At 47.3% G+C, this 23,960-nt stretch overlaps 2 protein-coding genes across 3 annotated transcripts; both read right to left on the reverse strand.

Moving 5' to 3' along the window:
• Nucleotides 1-1,867: 1,867 nt before the first annotated feature.
• Nucleotides 1,868-12,220, reverse strand: FAM89B (family with sequence similarity 89 member B). 2 transcript variants are annotated; one of them, XM_067472544.1, is made up of 3 exons: nt 11,130-12,220; nt 9,115-11,069; nt 1,868-4,525 (listed from the first exon to the last, which is right to left on the reverse strand). In XM_067472544.1, the coding sequence occupies exons 2-3, from the start codon at nt 9,370-9,372 to the stop codon at nt 4,217-4,219; spliced, it is 567 nt and encodes a 188-aa protein (XP_067328645.1). In that variant the 5' UTR covers nt 9,373-11,069; nt 11,130-12,220; the 3' UTR covers nt 1,868-4,216. The 2 variants fall into 2 exon arrangements, with proteins under 2 accessions (XP_067328645.1, XP_060614296.2); XM_060758313.2 differs by having other exon boundaries at nt 9,115-12,220.
• Nucleotides 12,221-14,075: 1,855 nt separating this feature from the next.
• Nucleotides 14,076-19,696, reverse strand: ZNRD2 (zinc ribbon domain containing 2). The gene is made up of 4 exons (XM_060758546.2): nt 19,589-19,696; nt 19,309-19,460; nt 15,897-15,981; nt 14,076-14,561 (listed from the first exon to the last, which is right to left on the reverse strand). The coding sequence occupies exons 1-4, from the start codon at nt 19,605-19,607 to the stop codon at nt 14,161-14,163; spliced, it is 657 nt and encodes a 218-aa protein (XP_060614529.2). The 5' UTR covers nt 19,608-19,696; the 3' UTR covers nt 14,076-14,160.
• Nucleotides 19,697-23,960: the final 4,264 nt, after the last annotated feature.

Consider the following 23,960-nt stretch of genomic DNA (forward strand, 5'->3'; position numbering starts at 1 on the left):
CTCCTTCCCTTCTTTCTTTTCTCCTTCCTTCCTTCCTTCCTTCCTTCCGTCCGTCCGTCCGTCCTTGCCATTTGGGAATGGACTATATCTTCCTTCATTTCTCCTTTCTTTCTTTCTTTCTTTCTTCCTTCCTTCCTTCCTTCCTTCCTTCCTTCCTTCCTTCCTTCCTTCCTTCCTTTTTTCCTCTCTCTCTTCTTTCTTTCTTCCTTCCTTCTTTCCATCCATCCTTTCCATTTGGGAATGGATTATATCTTCCTTCATTTCTCCTTCCTTCCTTTTCTCTCTCTCTATATTCTTCCTTTTTCTCCTTCCTTCTTTCCATCCATCCTTGTCATTTGAGAATGGACCATATCTTCCTTAATTTCTCCTTCCTTCCTTCTTTCTTTTCTTCCTTCCTTCCTTTTTTCCTTCCTCTCTTCTTCCTTTTTTCCTTTTCTTCTTCCTTCCTTCCATCCATCCTTTCCATTTGGGAATGGACTATATCTTCCTTCATTTCTCCTTCCTTCCTTCCTTCCTTCCTTCCTTCCTTTTTCTTTCTTTTCTTCCTTCTTTCCTTTTTTCCCTCCCTCTTCTTCCTTCCATCCTTCCTTGTCATTTGAGAGTGGACTATATCTTCCTTCCTTCCTTCCTTCCTCCCTCTCTTCTTCCTTCCTTCCTCGTCTCCTTTCTTCCTTCCATCCTTCCTTGTCATTTGAGAGTGGACTATATCTTCCTTAATTTCTCCTTCCTTCCTTCCTTCCTTCCTTCCTTCCTTCCTTCCTTCCTTCCTTCCTTCCTTCCTTCCTTCCTTTTTTCCTCCCTCTCTTCTTCCTTCCTTCCTCTTCTCCTTCCTTCATTCCTTCCTTCCTTGTCTTTTGAGAATGGACTATATCTTCCTTAATTTCTCCTTCGTTCTTTCCTTCCTTCCTTTTTTCTTTCTTTTCTTCCTTCCTTCCTTTTTTCCTCCCTCTCTTCTTCTTCCCTCTCTTCTTTCTTCCTTCCTTCCTTCCTTGTCATTTGAGAATGGACTATATCTTCCTTATTTTCTCCTTCCTTCCTTCCTTTACTCCCTCTCTTCTTCCTTCCATTTCTCCTCTTCCTTTCCTTCCTTTCTTCCTTTTCTTCATTTTCTCCTTCCTTCCTTTTCTTCTTCCTCCCTTCTTTCCCTTTCTTTCCTTCATTTTCCCCTTCCTTCCCTCCTTTTTCATTCCTTCCTTCCTTTTCCCCTTCCCTTCTTCCCTTCCTCATCTCCCTCCTTGCTTTTCCCCCATTCTTCCTTCCCTCCTTTCTTTCCTTCTCTCCTTCCTTCCTTCGTTTCTTCCTTGCCATTTGGGAATGGACTACATCTTCTTTATGTCTCCTTTTTCCCCATCTCTACTTTTTTTTCCTTCCCTCTCTTCTTTCCTTTTCTACTTCCTTCATTCTGTCCTCTCTTTCCTTTCCTTCCTTGTCTCCTTCCTTCCTTTTCTCCTTCCTTCCTTCCTTCCATTTCTCCTTCCTTCCTTCCATTTCTCCTTCCTTCCTTCCATTTCTCCTTCCTTCCTTCCTTTTCTTCCTTTTCTCCTTCCTTCCTTCCTTTTCTCCTTCCTTCCTTTTCTCCTTCCTTCCTTCCTTCTCTCCTTCCTTCCTTCCTTCCTTCCTTCCTTCCTTCTCTCCTTCCTTCCTTCCTTCCTTCCTTCCTTCCTTCCTTCCTTTATTTTCTCCTTCCTTTTCTCCTACTTTCGTTCCTTCCTTGCCATTTGGGAATAGACTATATCTTCTTTCATGTCTCCTTCCTTCCTTTTTTCCATCCTTCCTTTTCCCCTTCCCTTCTCTTCCTTCCTTCCGCCTCTAACCCTTGAGCAAGGCCGATATCCTTGCAGATTGAGCCGAGACGCAGCCGCACATCTTTCGTTTCCAGAGACACTTTTATTCCCTGGGATTTCTAGTTTCCTCGCAATGAGGACCAAAGCACCAAACAATAAATTAAAAGGGCCGCTAGTGCTTTTGCAACGGGAAGGAAGACCCGACCCCTTCCTCCTCCCCAGAGAACACTTTGCATTTTAGGACCTTTGAAATGCTATGTATTTTTTTAAAAAAGAGATCTAGTTTTGCCAAGGACTCCGGCCAACTCAACCCTTGCCTTGGAACAACTTAGCACAGAAGCGTCTTGTTGCAGCAAGTTTTCTATACAGTTCCTATATAGTAGTATCTGCCATGGGAGTTGTAGTTCTATAAGCATCTTAAGTGTGGGGGAGGAGTTTCCACAAACTACAAATCCCATAAATCTACAGCGGGACCGAACTGCATTCATCTATTCAACATTTTAGAGACACCAAGATTTGAAAGTTTGCCAACTACAACTCCCAGCATCCATTTGCTGGTAAGTTTTCCCCAAGTTTGGGTAAGTGCTGGAACTACAACTCCCATCATCTATTGGGTGACATGTTAGGGAAAGTGTGTGAACTACAACTCCCACCATCCATTGAGTGGTAAGTTTCCCCAAGTTTGGGAAAGTGTTGGAACTACAGCTCCCACCATCCATTGGGTGGTAAGTTTCCCCAAGTTTGGGCAAGCTCACAGACTACAACTCCCACCATCCACTGGGTGGCAAGTTTCCCCAAGTTTGGGAAAGTTTGCAGACTACAACTCCCATCATATCTTGGGTGACATGTTACCAACTCCCATCATCCTTTGGGTGGTAAGTTTTCCCCAAGTTTTGGAAAGTTTGTGAAAAACAGCAACTCCCACCATCCATGGGGGGGGGGGGGGGGTAAGTCTGCAGACTACAACTCCCATCATCTCTTGGGTGGCATGTCACCAAGCTTGGGGGCTACAACTCCCACCATCACTGGGCAGTAAGTTTTCCCAAGTTTGTGGATGACAACTCCCATCATCCCTGGGTGATAAGTTTTTGCAAGTTTTTAGACTACAACTCCCATCATTCCTGGATGATAAGTTTTCCCAAGCTTGTGGACTACAACTCCCATCATTCCTGGATGATAAGTTTTCCCAAGTTTGTGGATGACAACTCCCATCACTCTTGGATGATAAGTTCCTCCCAAGTTTGTGGACTACAACTCCCATCACCCCTGGGTGGTATGTTTCCCATCCCTGGGTATGTTTCCCCAAGTTTGTGGACTACAACTCCCATCATTCCTGGGTGATAAGTTTTCCTAAGTTTGTGGATGACAACTCCCATCACTCTTGGATGATAAGTTCCTCCCAAGTTTGTGGACTACAACTCCCATCATCCCTGGGTGGTAAGTTTTTGCAAGTTTGTGGACTACAACTCCCATCATTCCTGGATAAGTTTGACCAAGCTTGTGGACTACAACTCCCATCATTCCTGGGTGGTAAGTTTTCCCAAGTTTGTGGACTACAACTCCCATCATCCCTGGGAGGTAAGTTTTCCCAAGTTTGTGGACTACAACTCCCATCATCCCTGGGTGATAAGTTTTCCCAAGTTTGTGGATGACAACTCCCATCATTCTTGGATGATAAGTTCCTCCCAAGTTTGTGGACTACAACTCCCATCACCCCTGGGTGGTATGTTTCCCATCCCTGGGTATAAGTTTCCCCAAGTTTGTTGACTACAACTCCCATCATCCCTGGGTGATACGTTTTCCCAAGTTTGTGGACTACAACTCCCATCACTCTTGGATGATAAGTTCCTCCCAATTTTGTGGACTACAACTCCCATCACCCCTGGGTGGTAAGTTTTCCCAAGTTTGTGGACTACAGCTCCCATCATCCCTGGGCGATAAGTTTCCCCAAGTTTGTGGATGACAACTCCCATCATCCCTGGGTGGTAATTTCCCCAAGTTTGTGGACTACAACTCCCATCATCCCTGGGTGATAAGTTTTCCCAAGTTTGTGGACTACAACTCCCATCATCCCTGGGTGATAAGTTTCCCCAAGTTTGTGGACTACAACTCCCATCATTTCTGGATGTTTCCCCAAGTGTTTGGACTACAACTCCCATCATCCCTGGGTGATAAGTTTTCCTAAGTTTGTGGATGACAACTCCCATCACTCTTGAATGATAAGTTCCTCCCAAGTGTGCAGACTACAACTCCCATCAACCCCGTGCGGTAAGTTTCCCCAATTTTACAGACTACAACTCCCATCATCACCCAACCAGCAGATCAGCGTCCAGAGTGCCGCAGTCGTCTAGTGCAAACCATCATGCAAGCGAACAGGAACCGAGGTTAGTTTCCGGCCGTTCCGAAACCGATGTCGGCCGCGAGCGAGGGGCTCAGATGGTGATGTGGAAGGAGTCCTGGAGCCACTGGTCCCGGGAGTTCTGGGGCTGCGGGAGGCGGAGGCGGGGCTCCGGCGGGGTCTCCCGGGGGCCCTCGGGGGGGCCGGGAGCCGGGTCGGCCTCCAAGTCGTCCTCGTCGTCGTCCTCGTCCTCGTCGGAGAATCCGTTCTCGGCGGCCAGGCTCCCGTCAGAAGGCAGCGAGGAGGAGGAGAGCTCCTGGAAGAGGCCCTTGGACTCCTGGATGGACTCGTAGAGTGACCACAGCTGGCACAAGAGGGACATGTCCAGCTGGCGCAGACCCACCTGCAAGGGACAAGGGAGAGCGTCAGGGCTGGCCCTCTGTCGGGAGGGCTTCGATGGTGCACCAGGGCTGGACTGGATGGCCTCTTGGGGTCCCTTCCAACGCTATGACTGTCACACATAGGGCAGAGTATTATTATATTATTCGCCATCCCCTGCCATGCGTTGCTGTGTATATGTGTGTGTATAAGGGCCAAGGGAGAACGTCAGGGCTGGCCCTCTGTCGGGAGGGCTTCGATGGTGCACCAGGGCTGGACTGGATAGCCTCTTGGGGTCCCTTCCAACGCTATGACTGTCACACATAGGGCAGAGTATTATTATATTATTCGCCATCCCCTGCCATGCGTTGCTGTGTATATGTGTGTGTATAAGGGACAAGGGAGAGCGTCAGGGCTGGCCCTCTGTCGGGAGGGCTTCGATGGTGCACCAGGGCTGGAATGGATGGCCTCTTGGGGTCCCTTCCAATGTTAACACTGTCACACATAGGGCAGAGTATTATTATATTATTCGCCATCCCCTGCCATGCGTTGCTGTGTATATGTGTGTGTATAAGGGCCAAGGGAGAGCGTCAGGGCTGGCCCTCTGTCGGGAGGGCTTCGATGGTGCACCAGGGCTGGACTGGATGGCCTCTTGGGGTCCCTTCCAACGCTATGACTGTCACACATAGGGCAGAGTATTATTATATTATTCGCCATCCCCTGCCATGCGTTGCTGTGTATATGTGTGTGTATAAGGGCCAAGGGAGAGCGTCAGGGCTGGCCCTCTGTCGGGAGGGCTTCGATGGTGCACCAGGGCTGGACTGGATGGCCTCTTGGGGTCCCTTCCAACGCTATGACTGTCACACATAGGGCAGAGTATTATTATATTATTCGCCATCCCCTGCCATGCGTTGCTGTGTATATGTGTGTGTATAAGGGCCAAGGGAGAGCGTCAGGGCTGGCCCTCTGTCGGGAGGGCTTCGATGGTGCACCAGGGCTGGACTGGATGGCCTCTTGGGGTCCCTTCCAACGCTATGACTGTCACACATAGGGCAGAGTATTATTATATTATTCGCCATCCCCTGCCATGCGTTGCTGTGTATATGTGTGTGTATAAGGGCCAAGGGAGAGCGTCAGGGCTGGCCCTCTGTCGGGAGGGCTTCGATGGTGCACCAGGGCTGGACTGGATGGCCTCTTGGGGTCCCTTCCAACGCTATGACTGTCACACATAGGGCAGAGTATTATTATATTATTCGCCATCCCCTGCCATGCGTTGCTGTGTATATGTGTGTGTATAAGGGCCAAGGGAGAGCGTCAGGGCTGGCCCTCTGTCGGGAGGGCTTCGATGGTGCACCAGGGCTGGACTGGATGGCCTCTTGGGGTCCCTTCCAACGCTATGACTGTCACACATAGGGCAGAGTATTATTATATTATTCGCCATCCCCTGCCATGCGTTGCTGTGTATATGTGTGTGTATAAGGGCCAAGGGAGAGCGTCAGGGCTGGCCCTCTGTCGGGAGGGCTTCGATGGTGCACCAGGGCTGGACTGGATGGCCTCTTGGGGTCCCTTCCAACGCTATGACTTTCACACATAGGGCAGACTACTATTATATTACTAGCCGTCCCCTGCCATGCGTTGCTGTGTATATGTGTGTGTATAAGGGCCAAGGGAGAGCGTCAGGGCTGGCCCTCTGTCGGGAGGGCTTCGATGGTGCACCAGGGCTGGACTGGATGGCCTCTTGGGGTCCCTTCCAACGCTATGACTGTCACACATAGGGCAGAGTATTATTATATTATTCGCCATCCCCTGCCATGCGTTGCTGTGTATATGTGTGTGTATAAGGGCCAAGGGAGAGCGTCAGGGCTGGCCCTCTGTCGGGAGGGCTTCGATGGTGCACCAGGGCTGGACTGGATGGCCTCTTGGGGTCCCTTCCAACGCTATGACTTTCACACATAGGGCAGACTACTATTATATTACTAGCCGTCCCCTGCCATGCGTTGCTGTGTATATGTGTGTGTATAAGGGACAAGGGAGAGCGTCAGGGCTGGCCCTCTGTCGGGAGGGCTTCGATGGTGCACCAGGGCTGGAATGGATGGCCTCTTGGGGTCCCTTCCAATGTTAACACTGTCACACATAGGGCAGAGTATTATTATATTATTCGCCATCCCCTGCCATGCGTTGCTGTGTATATGTGTGTGTATAAGGGACAAGGGAGAACGTCAGGGCTGGCCCTCTGTCGGGAGGGCTTCGATGGTGCACCAGGGCTGGACTGGATGGCCTCTTGGGGTCCCTTCCAACGCTATGACTGTCACACATAGGGCAGAGTATTATTATATTATTCGCCATCCCCTGCCATGCGTTGCTGTGTATATGTGTGTGTATAAGGGCCAAGGGAGAACGTCAGGGCTGGCCCTCTGTCGGGAGGGCTTCGATGGTGCACCAGGGCTGGAATGGATGGCCTCTTGGGGTCCCTTCCAACGCTATGACTGTCACACATAGGGCAGAGTATTATTATATTATTCGCCATCCCCTGCCATGCGTTGCTGTGTATATGTGTGTGTATAAGGGCCAAGGGAGAACGTCAGGGCTGGCCCTCTGTCGGGAGGGCTTCGATGGTGCACCAGGGCTGGACTGGATGGCCTCTTGGGGTCCCTTCCAACGCTATGACTGTCACACATAGGGCAGAGTATTATTATATTATTCGCCATCCCCTGCCATGTGTTGCTGTGTATATGTGTGTGTATAAGGGCCAAGGGAGAACGTCAGGGCTGGCCCTCTGTCGGGAGGGCTTCGATGGTGCACCGGGGCTGGACTGGATGGCCTCTTGGGGTCCCTTCCAATGCTATGACTTTCACACATAGGACAGACTACTATTATATTACTAGCCGTCCCCTGCCATGCGTTGCTGTGTATATGTGTGTATATATGTGCTTATGTGTATATATTTGTGCATATGTGTATATATGTGTGTTTGCACATATATATGTGGGTGCATATATCTGTGTATATATTGGTGTGTTTATATGTGCATATGTATGTGCTTGTCTATATGCATATGTGTGTATGACTGTTTATATGTGTTTATGTGTATATATTTGTGCATATGTGTATATATGTGTGTTTGCGCATATATATGTGGGTATATATTTGTGTGTTTATATGTGCATATGTATGTGCTTGTCTATATGCATATTTGTGTGTATATATGTGTATGTATATTTGTGTGCATGTGTATATATATGTCTGCATGTATGTGTGCATCTGTGTATATATATATATATATATATATATATATATATATATATATATGCATATATTTATGTGTGCATATGCATATGTATGTGTGTATATGTGTGTATGTCTGTGTGTATATGTGTATGTATGTGTTTATATGTGTGCATATACTTGTGCATGTATACATATGTGCGCATATATAAGTGGGTGTATATACATGTGTTTGTGCATATATATATGGGTGTATATATGTGTATGCATGTGTGTATATGTGTGTATATATGTGTTTATATGTGTACATGTATATTGTGTATGTGTATGTGCTTGTCTATATGTGTATTTGTGTGTATATTTGTATGTATGTCTGTATATGTCTATGTGTATATGTATATATATGTGTGTGTGTATATTTGTGTGTGCTTGCGTATATGTATATGTGTGCATATTTGTGTGTGAATGTGCATATGTATATGTTTGTGTGTATATTTGTGTGTGCTTGTGTGTGTATATATATGTATATATGTATATGTGTGTGTATATATGTGTGTATATGTGTGAATGTATTTGTTCATATGTGTTTATGTGTGTTTGTGCATATATATGTGGGTGTTTATGTGTTTGCACATATATATGTGAGTGTATATATGTGTGTGCATGTGTGTATATATTTGTGTTTTATATGTGTACATATATATTGTGTATATGCATGTGCTTGTCTATATCCGTTTTTGTGTGTATATATGTATATTTGTGTGTGCTTGCATATATATGTGTGTGTGTGTGTGTGTGTATGTGTGCATATGTATATGCATATGTGTGTATATTTCTGTGTGCATGTGCATACGTATATATGTGTGTATATGTATGTGCGTATATTTGTGTGTCCTTGTGTATATATATATATGTGTGTGTGTGTGTTTATATGTGTATATTTGTATATATGTCTGTTTGCGCATATATATGTGTGTATATATTTGTATGTTTATATGTGTACATGTATATTGTGTATATGCATGTGCTTGCCTATATGCATATTTGTGTGTATATTTGTATGTATGTGTGAATGTGTATATGTGTGTATATATTCATATTTGTGTGTACTTGCTTATATAATAATAATAATAATAATAATAGCAATAATATCTATCTATCTATCTATCTATCTATATATATATATATATATATATATTAAACTATGTTATGACGTGCCTCTCCGTTGCTCCCTAGTACAGAAACTATGGGATTAGGGAGAACTTCCTGACCGTGAGAGTTTGTTTACAGTGGGCTGGAGGGCCATCTGTCGGGAAAGCTTTGGTGGTGTCCTCCTGCCAGGTATAAGGGGGTCAGACTGGGTGAGCTCTGGGGTCCCTCCCGACTCACCATCTCCTTGCGGAGCAGAGCCAGGGCCGAGTCCAGGTTGGCGGGCTTGGTGCGGCGCGGGGACTTCTCCGGGGAGGCACCGGCGGAGGCTTTGCGGAGGTCGTCCTGGATGCGGGTCTTCTTGGAGTGGACCTTCTGGATCTCTCGCCAGGACCCCCCGCTGGAGTTGAGGATGCCGCTCAGGCCGCGGGGCAGCGGGGGGAGGCCCTCCAGGACCAGGCAGCCCGCCCCCTCCTGCCACCACGGGAGGCCCGTCATGCCCGGCACTCTGCTTATGCTCAGAAACAATCCGACTGTGCCCAATCCGCCTCTGGCTCCTTCTATTGCCAAGTGCACTCTGCTTAGGCTCAGAGGCACTCTGCTTATGCTCAGAAACTATCAGAATGTGTCCAATTTGCCTCTGGTCACTCTGCTTATGCTCAGAGGCAATTTCTATTGTCAGATGCACTCTGCTTACACTCAGAGGCACCCAACTGGCCTCTGGTCACTCTGCGTATGCTCAGAGGCACTCTGTTTATGCTCAGAAACAATCTCACTGTGCCCAATTTGCCTCTGGTCACTCTGCCTATGCTCAGAGGCAATTTCTATCGTCAGATGCACTCTGCTTACACTCAGAGGCACCCAACTGGCCTCTGGTCACTCTGCTTATGCTCAGAAACTATCTGACTGTGCCCAATTTGCTTCTGGTCACTTTACCTATGCTCAGAGGCAATTTCTATTGTCAGATGCACTCTGCTTACACTCAGAGGCACACAACTGGCCTCTGGTCACTCTGCATATGCTCAGAGGCACTCAAATAGCCCCCCGGTCACTGCCTATGCTCAGATGCACTCTACATATGCTCAGAAGCAATCTGCCTGCGCCCAATTTGCCTCTGGTCACTCTGCCTCTGCTCAAGAGGCAATTTCTATCATCAGATGCACTCTGCTTATGCTCAGAGGCACCCAATTTGCCTCTGGTCACTCTGCCTATGCTCAGAGGCACTCAAATAGCCCCCAGTCACTCTGCCTATGCTCAGAGGCACTCTGCTTATGCTCAGAAACCATCTGCCTGTGCCCAATTGGTCTCTGGTCACTCTTCCTATGCGCCACACACTCTGCTTATGCTCACAAACAGCCCGACTGTCCCCGATTGGCCTCTGGCCAAATGCTCAGAGGCAATTTCTATTGTCAGGTGCACTCTGCTTATGCTCAGAGGCACCCAATTGACCCCTGGTCACTCTGCCTATGCTCAGAAACAACCCAACTGTGCCCAATTTCCCTATGGCCACTCTGTCTATGTTCAGAGACATCCAACTGGCCTCTGGTCACTCTGCTTATGCTCAAAGGCACTCTGCTTATGCTCAGAAGCAATCTGCCTGTGCCCAATTTGCCTCTGGTCACTCTGCCTATGCTCAGAGGCAATTTCTATCATCAGAGGCACTCTACTTATGCTCAGAGGCACCCAACCGGCCTCTGGTCACTCTGCTTATGCTCAAAGGCACTCTGCTTATGCTCAGAAGCAATCTGACTGCACCCAATTGGCCTCTGGTCACTCTGCCTATGCTCAGAGGCAATTTCTATTGTCAGATGCACTCTGCTTACACTCAGAGGCACCCAACTGGCCTCTGATCACTCTGCCTATGCTCAGAGGCACTCTACTTATGCTCAGAAACTATCTCACTGCACCCAATTTGCCTCTGGTCACTTTACCTATGCTCAGAGGCACCCAATTTGCCTCTGGTCACTCTGCTTATGCTCAGAGGCACTCTGCATATGCTCAGAAACAATCTGACTGTGCCCAATTTGCCTCTGGTCACTCTGCTTATGCTCAGAGGCAATTTCTATCATCAGAGGCACTCTGCTTATGCTCAGAGGCACTCAATTGGCATCTGTTCACTCTGCTTATGCTCAAAGGCACTCTGCTTATGCTCAGAAACTATCTGACTGCGCCCAATTTGCCTCTGGTCACTCTGCCTATGCTCAGAGGCACTCAAATGGCCCCGGTCACTCTGCCTATGCTCAGATGCACTCTACATATGCTCAGAAGCAATCTGCCTGTGCCCAATTTGCCTCTGGTCACTCTGCCTATGCTCAGATGCACTCTGCATATGCTCAGAAGCAATCTGCCTGTGCCCAATTTGCCTCTGGTCACTCTGCCTATGCTCAGAGGCAATTTCTATCATCAGATGCACTCTGCTTACACTCAGAGGCACCCAACTGGCCTCTGGTCACTCTGCGTATGCTCAGAGGCACTCTGTTTATGCTCGGGAACAATCCGACTGTGCCGAACTTGCCTCTGGCCACTCTGCTTCTGCTCAGAGGCAATTACTATTGTCTGAAGCACTCTGCTTATGCTCAGAGGCACTCAACTGGCCTCTGGTCACTCTGCCTATGCTCAGAGGCACTCTGTTTATGCTCGGGAACAGTCCGACTGTGCCCAACTTGCCTCTGGCCACTCTGCTTATGCTCAGAGGCAATTTCTATTGCCTGAAGCACTCTGCTTATGCTCAGAGACAGCCTGGCCATGCCCAATTTGCCTCTCTGCCTGTGCTCAGGGGCAATTTCTCATCTTCGTTGCACTCTGCTGATGCTCAGAAGCACTCTGCCTATGCTCAGGGGCACTCTCGCTCTGCTCAGAGGCACTCTGCTTATGCTCAGAAACAATCCAACTATGCCCAGTTTTGCTCCAGGTCTCTACTAATTAATTAATCTAATTAATTACTAATTAATAATGACTACTAATGCTCAGAGGCACTCTGCCTATGCTCAGGGGCACTCTAGCTCTGCTCAGCCCGCCTGGGGGCCCTCTGCCTTGGCCAGCTTCCCTCCTCTCTGGACTTCCGGAGCGCCCTAAGGGACCCAACTCGCCTGGCTCCTTCGGGGAAGAGAACCGGGGGAGCCGCAGCCTTTGTTCGCCCGGCCCGGTCTCTTGGCCGCACCGCAGCCCCGCCCGAAACACCAGGAGAAGCAATGGCGGAGGCGCCTTAAAACGGCGATGGCAAAAAGTGGGGCCCACTAACGCCTGCAAAGTCTTGCAAACTCCATTCCTGGAATAAGACTATAATGCAGAAAGATTAATGGAGATGGTGCCTTAAAACGGCGATGCCAAAGAGTGGGGGACCACTAACGCCATTACTGGAATAAGACTATATTGCAGGAGGAGCAATGACAGCGGTGCCTTAAAGGGGCAATGGCATCCCTGGAATAAGACTATACTGCAGGAGCAATGGCAGCGGTGTCTTAAAACGGCGATGGCCAATTGTGGGGCCCACTAACGCCTGCAAAGACCTATAAACTCCATTCCTGGAATAAGACTATAATGCACAAGGAGAAGCAATGGCAGCGGTGCCTTAAAGGGGCGATGCCAAAGAGTGGGGCCCACTACGCCTGCAATCTTGAAAACTCAATTCCTGGCATAAGACTATAATGCAGAAGGAGCAAAGGGAGCGGTGCCTTAAAGGGGCGATGGCAGAGTGGGGCCCACCCACTTCTTAAAAGACCTGCAAATCCAATTCCTGGAATAAGACTATAATGCAGAAGGAGGAGCAATAGTAGGGGTGCTTTAAAGGGGCGATGGCCAATTGTGGGGCCTAGTAACGCCTGCAAAGTCTTACAAACTATTCCTGGAATAAGACTATAATGCAGGAGAAGCAATGGTAGAGGTGCCTTAAAAGGGCGATGACAAAAAGTGGGGCCCACCAACTTCTTAAAAGACCTGCAAATCCAATTCCTGGAATAAGACTATAATACAGATGGAGCAATGGCAGCAGTGCCTTAAAGGGGCGATGGCAAAGAGTGGGGCCCACCAACTTCTGCAAAGACCTACAAACTCAATTCATGGAATAAGACTATAATGCATAAGGAGGAGCAATAGTAGCAATGCCTTAAAATGGCACAACAAAGAGTGGGGCCCACTAATGTTTGCAAAGTCTTACAAACTCCATTCCTGGCATAAGATGGAGCAATGGCAGCAGTGCCTTAAAGGGGCGATGGCAAAAAGTGGGGCCCACTAATGTCGGCAAAGTCTTACATTCCTGGAAGGGGCGATGGCAAAGAGTGGGGCCCACCGACTTCTGCAACGACCTACAAAGATGATGAAGAGCCCCTCCCAGGAATGTGACCTTGTGAATCTTCCTGAGACAACCAATTAATCAATCAATCAATCAATCACTGTTGGGACCTCAAAAGGAGAGGCATCACTCAAACCCTCCTGACAGATGGCACATCCTCAAGACACACTCAATGATATACACAGAGCTATGGAACTCTTTACATCCTCGTAGGACACGTCTGCAGTTAAAGGGCTCGGCACTCTTTACATGCTCAGAGGCCTACATTTGGAGCAAAAGATTGTGAAACTTTATACATGCTCAGAGCCCCCTTTTGCAGCAAGGGGACCTGGCTCTCTGGACATGCTCAGAGGCTCCTTTTGAAGCAATAGCTCATGGCACTCTTTACATGCTCAGAGAACCCTTTTCTGCAAATGGGGCTGAATCTCATTAATTTGATTCTCATTCACTTCTGCGCCTGACAGTTGGTCTGAGAAAGACGACGAAGAGCCCCTCCCAGGAATGTGACCTTGTGAATCTTCCTTAGACAACCAATTAATCAATCAATCAATCAATCACTGTTGGGACCTCAAAAGGAGAGGCATCACTCAAACCCTCCTGACAGATGGCCATCCTCAAGACACACTCAATGATATACACAGAGCTATGGAACTCTTTACGTCCTCGTAGGACACGTCTGCAGTGAAAGGGCTCGGCACTCTTTACATGCTCAGAGGCCTGCAGTTGGAGCAAAAGGCCGTGAAACTTCTTACATGCTCAGACAATAAATAATAAATAACAACCTCAGAACCTCTGCCCGCCATAGATGTGGGCAAAATGTCAGGAGAGAATGCTTCTGGGAATCCGGAAAATTCAGTGATTTTGTCCGACAACACAATAGAGGGACGGAACAGACGGGACCGAGGCAAACTCCGCGTGAAACCACAAGCACACATTTTAATGGGAAGGATGAGCAGAGTCTTGTTGGAAAGGGCGGAGAGTCGGTGACCGGGCGCTCACTGCTGCAGCTCCTTGAGGCTCTTGAGGGACTCTGTGCAGGAACGGATGAGGGCGCAGAGCTGGATGCTGGCCTCCACGGAGGCGCTGTGCCGCAGCTCCTGTCCCGCCCAGGCGATCTTCTGCAAGATGGCCTCCTCCGCCAGGGTCAGCGCACCGAGTGGGGCCGCCGGACAAGGCGCCGCCATCGTTGCCGCTGCCGCCGGGCCCGGGAGCAGCAACGGCGCAGGGGCCGAAGCCCGGAGTCCCGCAGCCGCTCCTTCGCAGTGCTCCGGGCGCGGGACGTGGCGCACGGGAAGTGCGGACAGGTATGCGGCAGCGGGGCAAACGTTGTTGTCCTCAGCGTTGGTGGCCAGTTGGCGCTCCCGCACTTGGGACAGGGCAGCCTGGGCATTCAGGGCTGGAAAGAGAAGCAGAACCGTCACGAGGGACACAAAATATAAGGGACATGTAATATAAAATATATACTTATCATATCATTATTATTATTAGTATTATACTGTATTACATTATAATATTATAAATATTATATGTATATACAATATATTATATTATATTTATTATATATTAGTATAGCACAGGAGACAAGTGAATAAATAAATACTGTATTACACTATAATATTATAAATATTATATGTATATACAATATATTTTACTATGTTATATTATATTTATTATATATTAGCATAGAACAGAAGACAAATGAATAAATACTGTATTACATTATAATATTACAAATATTATATGTATATACAATATATTATACTATATTATATTATATTTATTATATATTAGCATAGGACAGGAGACAAATGAATAAATAATTTTTTTGGGCTATATGGCCATGTTCTAGAAGCATTCTCTCCTGACGTTTCACCTGCATCTATGGCAAGCATCCTCAGAGGTCTGACCTCACAACCTCTGAGGATGCTTGCCACAGATCTAGTCAAAACAAGATCCATAGGTATAAAAATCCATGAATCAAGCACACAAATCCATGAAACAAGGCAGCATGAAAAATCCAATAGACAAATCAGGAGCTTGGCAACAACTTGATACATGAAACTAAGAGCACTTGAAAGCAAGACCGTGATGAAATTCCAACGTTGACCCAAATGAGGCAACTCTTTCCCATGAATCAATATAAAGTTTTTTTTCAAATCCCAAAACAGAAAGGAAAGCATTTCTCTTGACCTTACCACCAGATAAAGGTGAATTGGAAGGGACCCCAACGGGGAAAGGACACACCAGCCAAGTTGCCGACAGATGGCCATCCCCAAAGACACAAAGAATAAATCAATAAATCATAGAATTGGGACCCCAAGGGGGAAGGGAGACACCAGTCAAGCCCTCCCGACAGATGCCTATTCCCAAAGAAGCAAAGAATAAATCAATAAATCACCGTATTGGAAGAGAGACACCAGCCAAGCCCTCCCGACAGATGGCCATCCCCAAAAACACAAAGAATAAATCAATAAATCACAGTATTGGAAGGGAGACACCAGCCAAGCCCTCCCGACAGATGGCCATCCCCAAAGACACAAAGAATAAATCAATAAATCACAGTATTGGAAGGGAGACACCAGTCAAGCCCTCCCGACAGATGGCCATCCCCAAAGACGAAAAGAATAAATCAATAAATCACAGAATTGGAAGGGAGACACCAGCCAAACCCTCCTGACAGAGGATTACCCTGAAGACATAACGAAGATGTTAGCCAGTTCTTGAGCCTCACCCGGATTGTCCTTGTCGACGTCAGAGTTGAGTTCCTGGCAGGCGACGCAGTAGAGTTTCTTCTGCTTGTCTTGCAGCAAAATAGTCTGGAAGGGAAAATGTCGCAAAGGAGAGCCAAGGAAAGAAAGAGTTAGAGCTGGGAAATAAAGAACGCAACGCCTGCAAAAATCAGGACGGAAAAGAGGGGGAAAGGCCAAAGAGCTCTTACTTGCTTGGGAAGGTAAAAGAACATTCTGGACATGCTCAGCCCCCCCCCCCTTGTACCAAAAGGATCTGGCACTCTTTACATGTTCAGAGGCCCCTTTTGCAAGAAAAAGTCATGGAATTCTTTACACACAATATAATATAATATATTGTATATACATATAACATCTGTAATATAATGTAATGCAATATAAAACTAATAATAATACAGTATTATAATTATATATTTTATATTACATGCAATATTACTTATAATATTACAATATAATAGTATAGTACAATATAGTAATATATAGTACTGATATTGTGCTATGCTAATAATATAATCTATTGTATGTATAGATATCTTGTAAGCCGCTCTGAGAAGGGTGACATATAAATGTCATAAACACAGTATTGTAAAATAAATAAACACATGCTCAGAGGCCCACACTTGGAGCAATAAGGTCTTGGAACTTTTTACATGCTCAGAGGCACTCTTTGCAGCACTCTGGACATGCTCAAAGGCTCCATTTGCAGCAAAAGCTCATAGCACTCTTTACATGCTCAGAGGACCCTTTTCTGCAAATGGGCCTGCCACTCTGTCATACTCAGAGGCCCCTTTTGCAGCAAGTAGTCATGGAACTCTTGATATCCTCATAGGACACGTTTGCAGTGAAAGGGCTCGGCACTCTTTACATGCTCAGAGGCCCACATTTGGAGCAAAATGTCATGGAACCTTTTACATGCTCAGAGACCCCTTTTGCAGCAAGAGAGCCTGGCACTCTGGACATGCTCAAATGCTCCTTTTGCAGCAAAAGCTCATGACACTGGGTTGTTGTAGGTTTTCGGGGTATAGGGCCATGTTCTAGAAGCATTCTCTCCTGATGTTTCGCCTGGATCTATAGCAAGCATCCTGAGAGGCTGTGAGGCCTGGCACTCTTTGCATGCTCAGAGGCCCTCTTTGCAGCAAAAGTCTGGGACTCTGGACTTGCTCAAAGGCTCCCTTTGCAGCAACAGGACATGGCACTCTTTGCATGCTCAGAGGACCCTTTCCTACAAATGGGACTGCCACTCTGTCATGGAACTCTTTACATCCTCATAGGACACGGTTGTAGTGGAAGGGCTCAGCACTCTTTACATATTCAGAGGCCCACGTTTGGAGCAAAATGTCATGGAACTTTTTACATGCTCAGAGGCCCCTGTTGCTGCAAAAGGGCCTGCCACTATGATATACTCAGAGGCCCCCTTTGCAATAAAAGGTAACTGAATACTTTACATGCTCAGAGGCTCTCTTTGCAACAAGTCTGGCACTCTGGACATGCTCAAAGGCTCCTTTTGCAGCAACAGAGCATGGCACTCTTTACATGCTCAGAGGCCCTCTTTGCAGCAAAAAGTCATGGAACTCTTTACATCCTCATAGGGCAGGTTTGCAGCGAAAGGGCTCGGCACTCTTTATATGCTCAGAGGCCCATATTTGGAGCAAAAGTTTGTTGAACTTCTTACATGCTCAGGGGCCACATTTGGAGCAAAAGGGCCTGGCACTCTTTGCATGCTCAGAGGTCCACATTTGGAGCAAAAGCCTGTTGAACTTCTTACATGCTCAGGGGCCCCTTTTGCAGCAAGAAGGCCTGGCACTCTGGACATGCTCAGAGGCTCCTTTTGCAGCAACAGAGCATGGCACTCTTTACATGCTCAGAGGCCCACATTTGGAGCAAAAGATTGTTGAACTTTTTACATGCTCAGGGGCCACTTCTGCAGCAAGAAGGCCTGGCACTCTGGACATGCTCAAAGGCCCCTTTTGCAATGAAAGGGCTCGGCACTCTTTGCATGCTCAGAGGCCCACATTTGGAGCAAAATGTCATGGTAACTCTTTACATGCTCAGAAGCCTTCTCTGCAGCAAAAATCTGACACTCTGGACATGCTCAAAGGCCCTTTTTGCAGTGAGAAGACTTGTCACTCTTTACATTCTCAGAGGCCCACATTTGGAGCGAAAGGGCATGGCACTCTTTACATGCTCAGAGGCCCCCTTTGTACCAAAAGGATCTAGCACTCTTTACATGTTCAGAGGCCCCTTTGATGCAAAGGGGCCTGCCACTCTAATATGCTCAGGATGTAAAGGTAATTGAATTCTTTACTTGCTCAGAAGTTCTCCTTGCAGCACGTCTGGCACTCTGGGCATGCTCAAAGGCTTCTTTTGCAGCAACAGAGCATGGCACTCTTTACATGTTCAGAGGGCCCTTTGCAGCAAAAAGTCATGGAACTCTTTACATCCTCATAGGACATGTTTGCAGCGAAAGGGCTCGGCACTCTTTACATGCTCAGGGGCCACTTTTGCAGCAAGAAGGCCTGGCACTCTGGACATGCTCAAAGGCCCTTTTTGCAGTGAGACTTGTCACTCTGGACATGCTCAGAGGCCCACATTTGGAGCAAAAGATTGTGGAACTTCTTACATGCTCAGGGGCCATTTCTGCAGCAAGAAGGCCTGGCACTCTGGACATGCTCAGAGGCCCTTTTTTGCAGCGAGAAGACTTGTCACTCTTTACATGTTCAGAAGCCCACATTTGGAGCAAAATGTCATGGAACTTCTTACATGCTCAGAGACGCCTTTTGCAGCAAGAGGACCTGGCACTCTGGACATGCCCAGAGACCCTTTTTGCAGCAGGAAGACTTGTCACTCTTTACATGCTCAGAGGCCCACATTTGGAGCACAATGTCATGGAACTTCTTACATGCTCAGAGGCCTTTTTTGCAGCAAGAGGACCTGGCACTCTGGACATGCTCAGAGGCCCTTTTTGCAGCAGGAATACTTGTCACTCTTTACATGCTCAGAGGTCCACATTTGGAGCACAATGTCATGGAACTTCTTACATGCTCAGAGGCCTTTTTTGCAGCAAGAGGACCTGGCACTCTGGACATGCTCAGAGGCCCTTTTTGCAGCAGGAATACTTGTCACTCTTTACATGCTCAGAGGCCCACATTTGGAGCAAAAGATTGTGGAACATCTTACATGCTCAGAGGCTCCTTTTGCAGCAAGAGGACCTGGCACTCTGGACATGCTCAGAGGCCTCTTTTGCAGCAACAGAGCATGGCACTCTTGACATGCTCAGAGGCCCTTTTTGCAGCAGGAATACTTGTCACTCTTTACATGCTCAGAGGCCCACAATTGAAAGGCCCTGGCCCTCTTTGTATCCTCAGAGGAGCCCATTGCCCTGTGTTCGGCTCTCACCCCGCACTCCTCGCAGCACTCGCCCAGCATGCGGTAGCCCTTCAGGAGGTAGTCGCCCATCAGCTTGCTGATCTTGTCCTGCCGCTCCCGCCGGGCCTGGATCACCTTCAGCTCCGCCTCCGAGGGAGGCTCCCACTCCGCGTCGTCGTTGCCTGCGGGAGAAGCCATGGTTCATGGGCGGAAGGAAGGCCCTCCCTAGCCTCCTCACCACTTCCAAGCTGGCTCGCCAGGCCGGAGTAGGCCCCGTTGCCATGGTTACTCCTCTCTCCCTCTCACTTACCCGCCGCGTTGAGCGCCATGATGTTTCGCCCAGGCTGGACCACCCGCTTCCGGCTTAAGCCACGCCTCTTCCGCTGTCGTCACCTCATTGCCGGGCAAGGCTTTTTTATGTGGAGGTAGGTGCGACTCCTTAATCGTCCCCACCGGAAACCTCACCGCGAACATAAAGGTTCCGCTTGAATTTCGTTCCTATGCTCTAAATCAGCCCCATTGACCCCGAGAGCGGCGGAGGCTCCCGCCTTCAAATTGGTGTGAACCGCAGCGGAGAGTTCCGCAGTTCCTGGAGCCAAGTTTGGGACCAACTGATGAAATGTGCCCGGTGGCGCAGTGGGTTAAAGCGCTGAGCTGCTGAGCTTGTTGATCGAAAGGTCGCAGGTTCGATTCCGGGGAGCGGCGTGAGCTTCCGCTGTCAGCCCTAGCTTCTGCCAACCTAGCAGTTCGAAAACATGCAAATGTGAGTAGATCAATAGGTACCGCTCCGGCGGGAAGGTAACGGCGCTCCATGCAGTCATGCCGGCCACATGACCTTGGAGGTGTCTATGGACAACGCCGGCTCTTCGGCTTAGAAATGGAGATGAGCACCACATCCCAGAGTCAGACATGACTGGACTTAATGTCAGGGGACTACCTTTACCTTTTTATTGTTATTATTGCTTGTATTGTTGTGTTTGGGTTCGGCCTCATGTAAGCCGCACCGAGTCCCTTGGGGAGATGGTAGCGGGGTATAAATAAAGTGTTATTATTATTATTATTTTATATATTATAAATAAATTACACACACACACATATATAATATGTCTATTATATTATAATTTCTAATAATTTATATCATATATAATATACATATAAAATATATACTGTATATAAGTTTGTTGTTCATTCGTTCAGTCGTCTCCGACTCTTCGTGACCTCATGGACCAGCCCACGCCAGAGCTCCCTGTCGGCCGTCACCACCCCCAGCTCCTTCAATGTATATAAGTACATTCTATTAATATTATATTAAATGTATGAGCCCCCGGTGGCGCAGTGGGTTAAACCCCTGTGCCGGCAGGACTGAAGACCGACAGGTCGCAAGTTCGAATCTGGAGAGAGGCGGATGAGCTCCCTCTATCAGCTCCAGCTCCTCATGCAGGGACATGAGAGAAGCCTCCCACAAGGATGATAAAAACATCAAATCATCTGGGTGTCCCCTGGGCAACGTCCTTGCCAATTCTCTCACACCAGGAGTCACTCCTGACACGAGATATATATGTATGTATATATATAAAATGTATAATTTGTTGTTCATTTGTTCAGTCGTTTCCGACTCTTCATGACTTCGTGGACCAGCCCACGCCAGAGCTCCCCGTCGGTCGTCACCACCCCCAGCTCCTTCAAGGTCTAAATGTATAATATTATAAATGTGGCTGTGCGACCAGGAGGTTCTTCCACTCCAGGGGTAATCAATATATCCCCCTAGCTCTGCAAGTCTTCAAAGCAAAGGCGATGTCACAACTTCTCTATGGAGCACCCATCTGGTTAACCCCCAATAACAGCGCCATGAGATCTTTTCATTCGAAATTCCTCCACAAACTATATGGTGCCCCCAACTGTGTCCCGTATGCAGTTCTTTGTCTTGAATCTGGGCAATATTCTATTGAGGCTACTATCTGGCTAATCGTCATTAAATTTTGGCTATCTATACACTATCAAAGTCCCAGAGACTCTCTGACTCAACTCACCTTGAGCGAACTCCACCACTCCAAATGGTGCTCAACTGTCCTAGCAAAGATCGGGGAATTGGGCTACGACAGCGATTTCCTGACCCTACTATCTTTTCCCGAGATTTTTACCCTCATCAAAAGGAGGCTGCTAGATAGGGACCACAACCAATTGTTGAGCTTGGCAAACAAATCCTGCTCACCTATTAACTTGGCAATTCCATACACACAGGGAAATCCAGCCTTCTACATCACAGAGCTCACCAACCCCTCTTACAGAAGAGCCTACATGCTGGCTAGATTTAACATCATGCCATCGCCGCTCCATAGAGGAAGACTCAATGGCCTCCCGAGCGACAAGAGGGTCTGCCTCTGCAGCACAGGACAGCTAGACCCCATACCGCATATTCTCCTGCACTGTCCACTCTACCAGGAGCTAAGATCCAGTCTGCTAACACAAGTTTTAGACTCACTGAAGAACCGCAGCAATTCTGACAAAGTGATTTTGCTTTTAAATTGCCAGGACTTTAGCTGCTGCCTTTCAGTGGCAAGATTCCTGAATGAAGTCTGCAAACTGAATGTGTAGCAAACGAGAAGCCCTTTTTTATTATGTGTACTATTTTTTATACTCTCTGCCATGTTATGCCAATAAAGGCTTATTGTATTGTATTGTTGTATAATATTATAAATAAAACATGTCTATTATATTATAAATTCTAATAATCTATATCATATATGGTATAAATATATATCATACCATATCATATATGGTATAAATACATATAAAATATATACTGTATTGATATTATGATTGTTGTTCACTCGTTCAGTTGTCTCTGACTCTTCGTGACCTCATGGACCAGTCCACGCCAGAGCTCCCTGTCGGCCGTCACCACCCCCAGCTCCTTCAAGGTCAGTCCAGTCACTTCAAGGATGCCATCCATCCATCCATCCATATTATGATATATATAACAAATTATATTTGCATTTTAATATATTATAAATAATATATAGAATATCATAATATAGAATAAGGAGCCCCCGGCGGCGCAGTGGGTTAAACCCCTGTGCCGGCAGGACTCAAGACCGACAGGTTGCAGGTTCGAATCCGGAGAGAGGCGGATGAGCTCCCTCTATCAGCTCCAGCTCCTCATGCGGGGACATGAGAGAAGCCTCCCACAAGGATGAAAAAACATCAAAATCATCCAGACGTCCCCTGGGCAACGTCCTTGCAGACGGTCAATTCTCTCACACCAGAAGCGACTTCTGACACCACAAAATAATAATAATAATAATAATAATAATAATAATATAGAATAATAAACAAACTTCAAAACCATTGTCATTATTGTCATTTTATTTTTATTGACAAAAATAGTTCAAGAGCACGGTTTCCATTAGAATGTTACAAAGAGAACCAGGACAGTAAAACCAAAGAAAATAATGTGGCAAAGTCAAGGAAGGGAAAGAAAATCATCAAAATAGACTGCTGGAAAGTGACAAAGCATGTCAAGAGGTTGGACTGGATGGCCTTTGGGGTCTTTTCCACCTCTAGTCGTGTACACAACTTTCTGATTTCCTTGGAAACAGCCCATTTTAGTTTGTTTTGTGTTATAAGATACTGAAACATGTTCATTTCCCAGAGATCTTAAAAAGAGGCTGCAAACAAATACGGGAGTGATATGACTTGGCTGTCAGCCCTAGCTTCTGTCAACCTAGCAGTTCGAAAACATGCAAATGTGAGTAGATCAATAGGTACCGCTCCGGCGGGAAGGTAACGGCGCTGCATGCAGTCATGCTGGCCACATGACCTTGGAGGTGTCTACGGACAACGCTGGCTCTTCGGCTTAGAAATGGAGATGAGCACCACACCCCAGAGTCAGACATGACTGGACTTAATGTCAGGGGACTACCTTTACCTTTACCTATGACTTGGCAGTCCCACCTACTTGCAAGGAAGGAATTGCGGTTGGCCAGACAGCCAAGACAACTGGCAGGCGTATTGGTCAATCACATTGCAGGAAAATGGGGAAAAAGGCGGAGCAACAAAGAAGAGGGAAGGAAGTGACTTGGTTTGTTGTCATTTCTGGTAAGACCATCCTGTATGACTCCCCACTCCCTTCTGGCAGGTGGGATGTCACCATCAAAACCCTCCCGACAAACGGCCATCCAGCCTCTGCTGACGGCATCTCTTTTCCTAAACTTTTGAGTCTCTTGCAGTGTCCTGGGCCTCAACTATTTCTCAAATCATAGAATCCTAGAGTTGGAAGAGACCTCCTGGGCCATCCAGTCCAACCCCATTCTGCCAAGAAGCAGGAAAATTGCATTCAAAGCACCCCCGACAGATGGCCATCCAGCCTCTGCTTCAAAGCCTCAACCACTCTCCAGGGCTGAGAGTTCCACTGCTGAACAGCTCTCACACTCAGGAAGTTCTTCCTAATGTTCAGATGGAATCTCCTTTCTTGGAGTTTGAAGCCATTGCTCCATTGTGTCCTAGTCTACAAGTTGCTCCCTCCTCCCTGTGGCTTCCTCTCACATATTTATACATGGCTATCATGTCCCCTCTCAGCCTTCTCTTCCTCAGGCTAAACATGCCCAGCTCTTTAAGCCGCTCCTCATAGGGCTTGTTCTCCAGATACTGGATCATTTGAGTCGCCCTCCTCTGGACACATT

Source organism: Anolis sagrei, chromosome 12 (genome assembly GCF_037176765.1).
Source record: "Anolis sagrei isolate rAnoSag1 chromosome 12, rAnoSag1.mat, whole genome shotgun sequence".
Taxonomy (NCBI): domain Eukaryota; kingdom Metazoa; phylum Chordata; class Lepidosauria; order Squamata; family Dactyloidae; genus Anolis; species Anolis sagrei.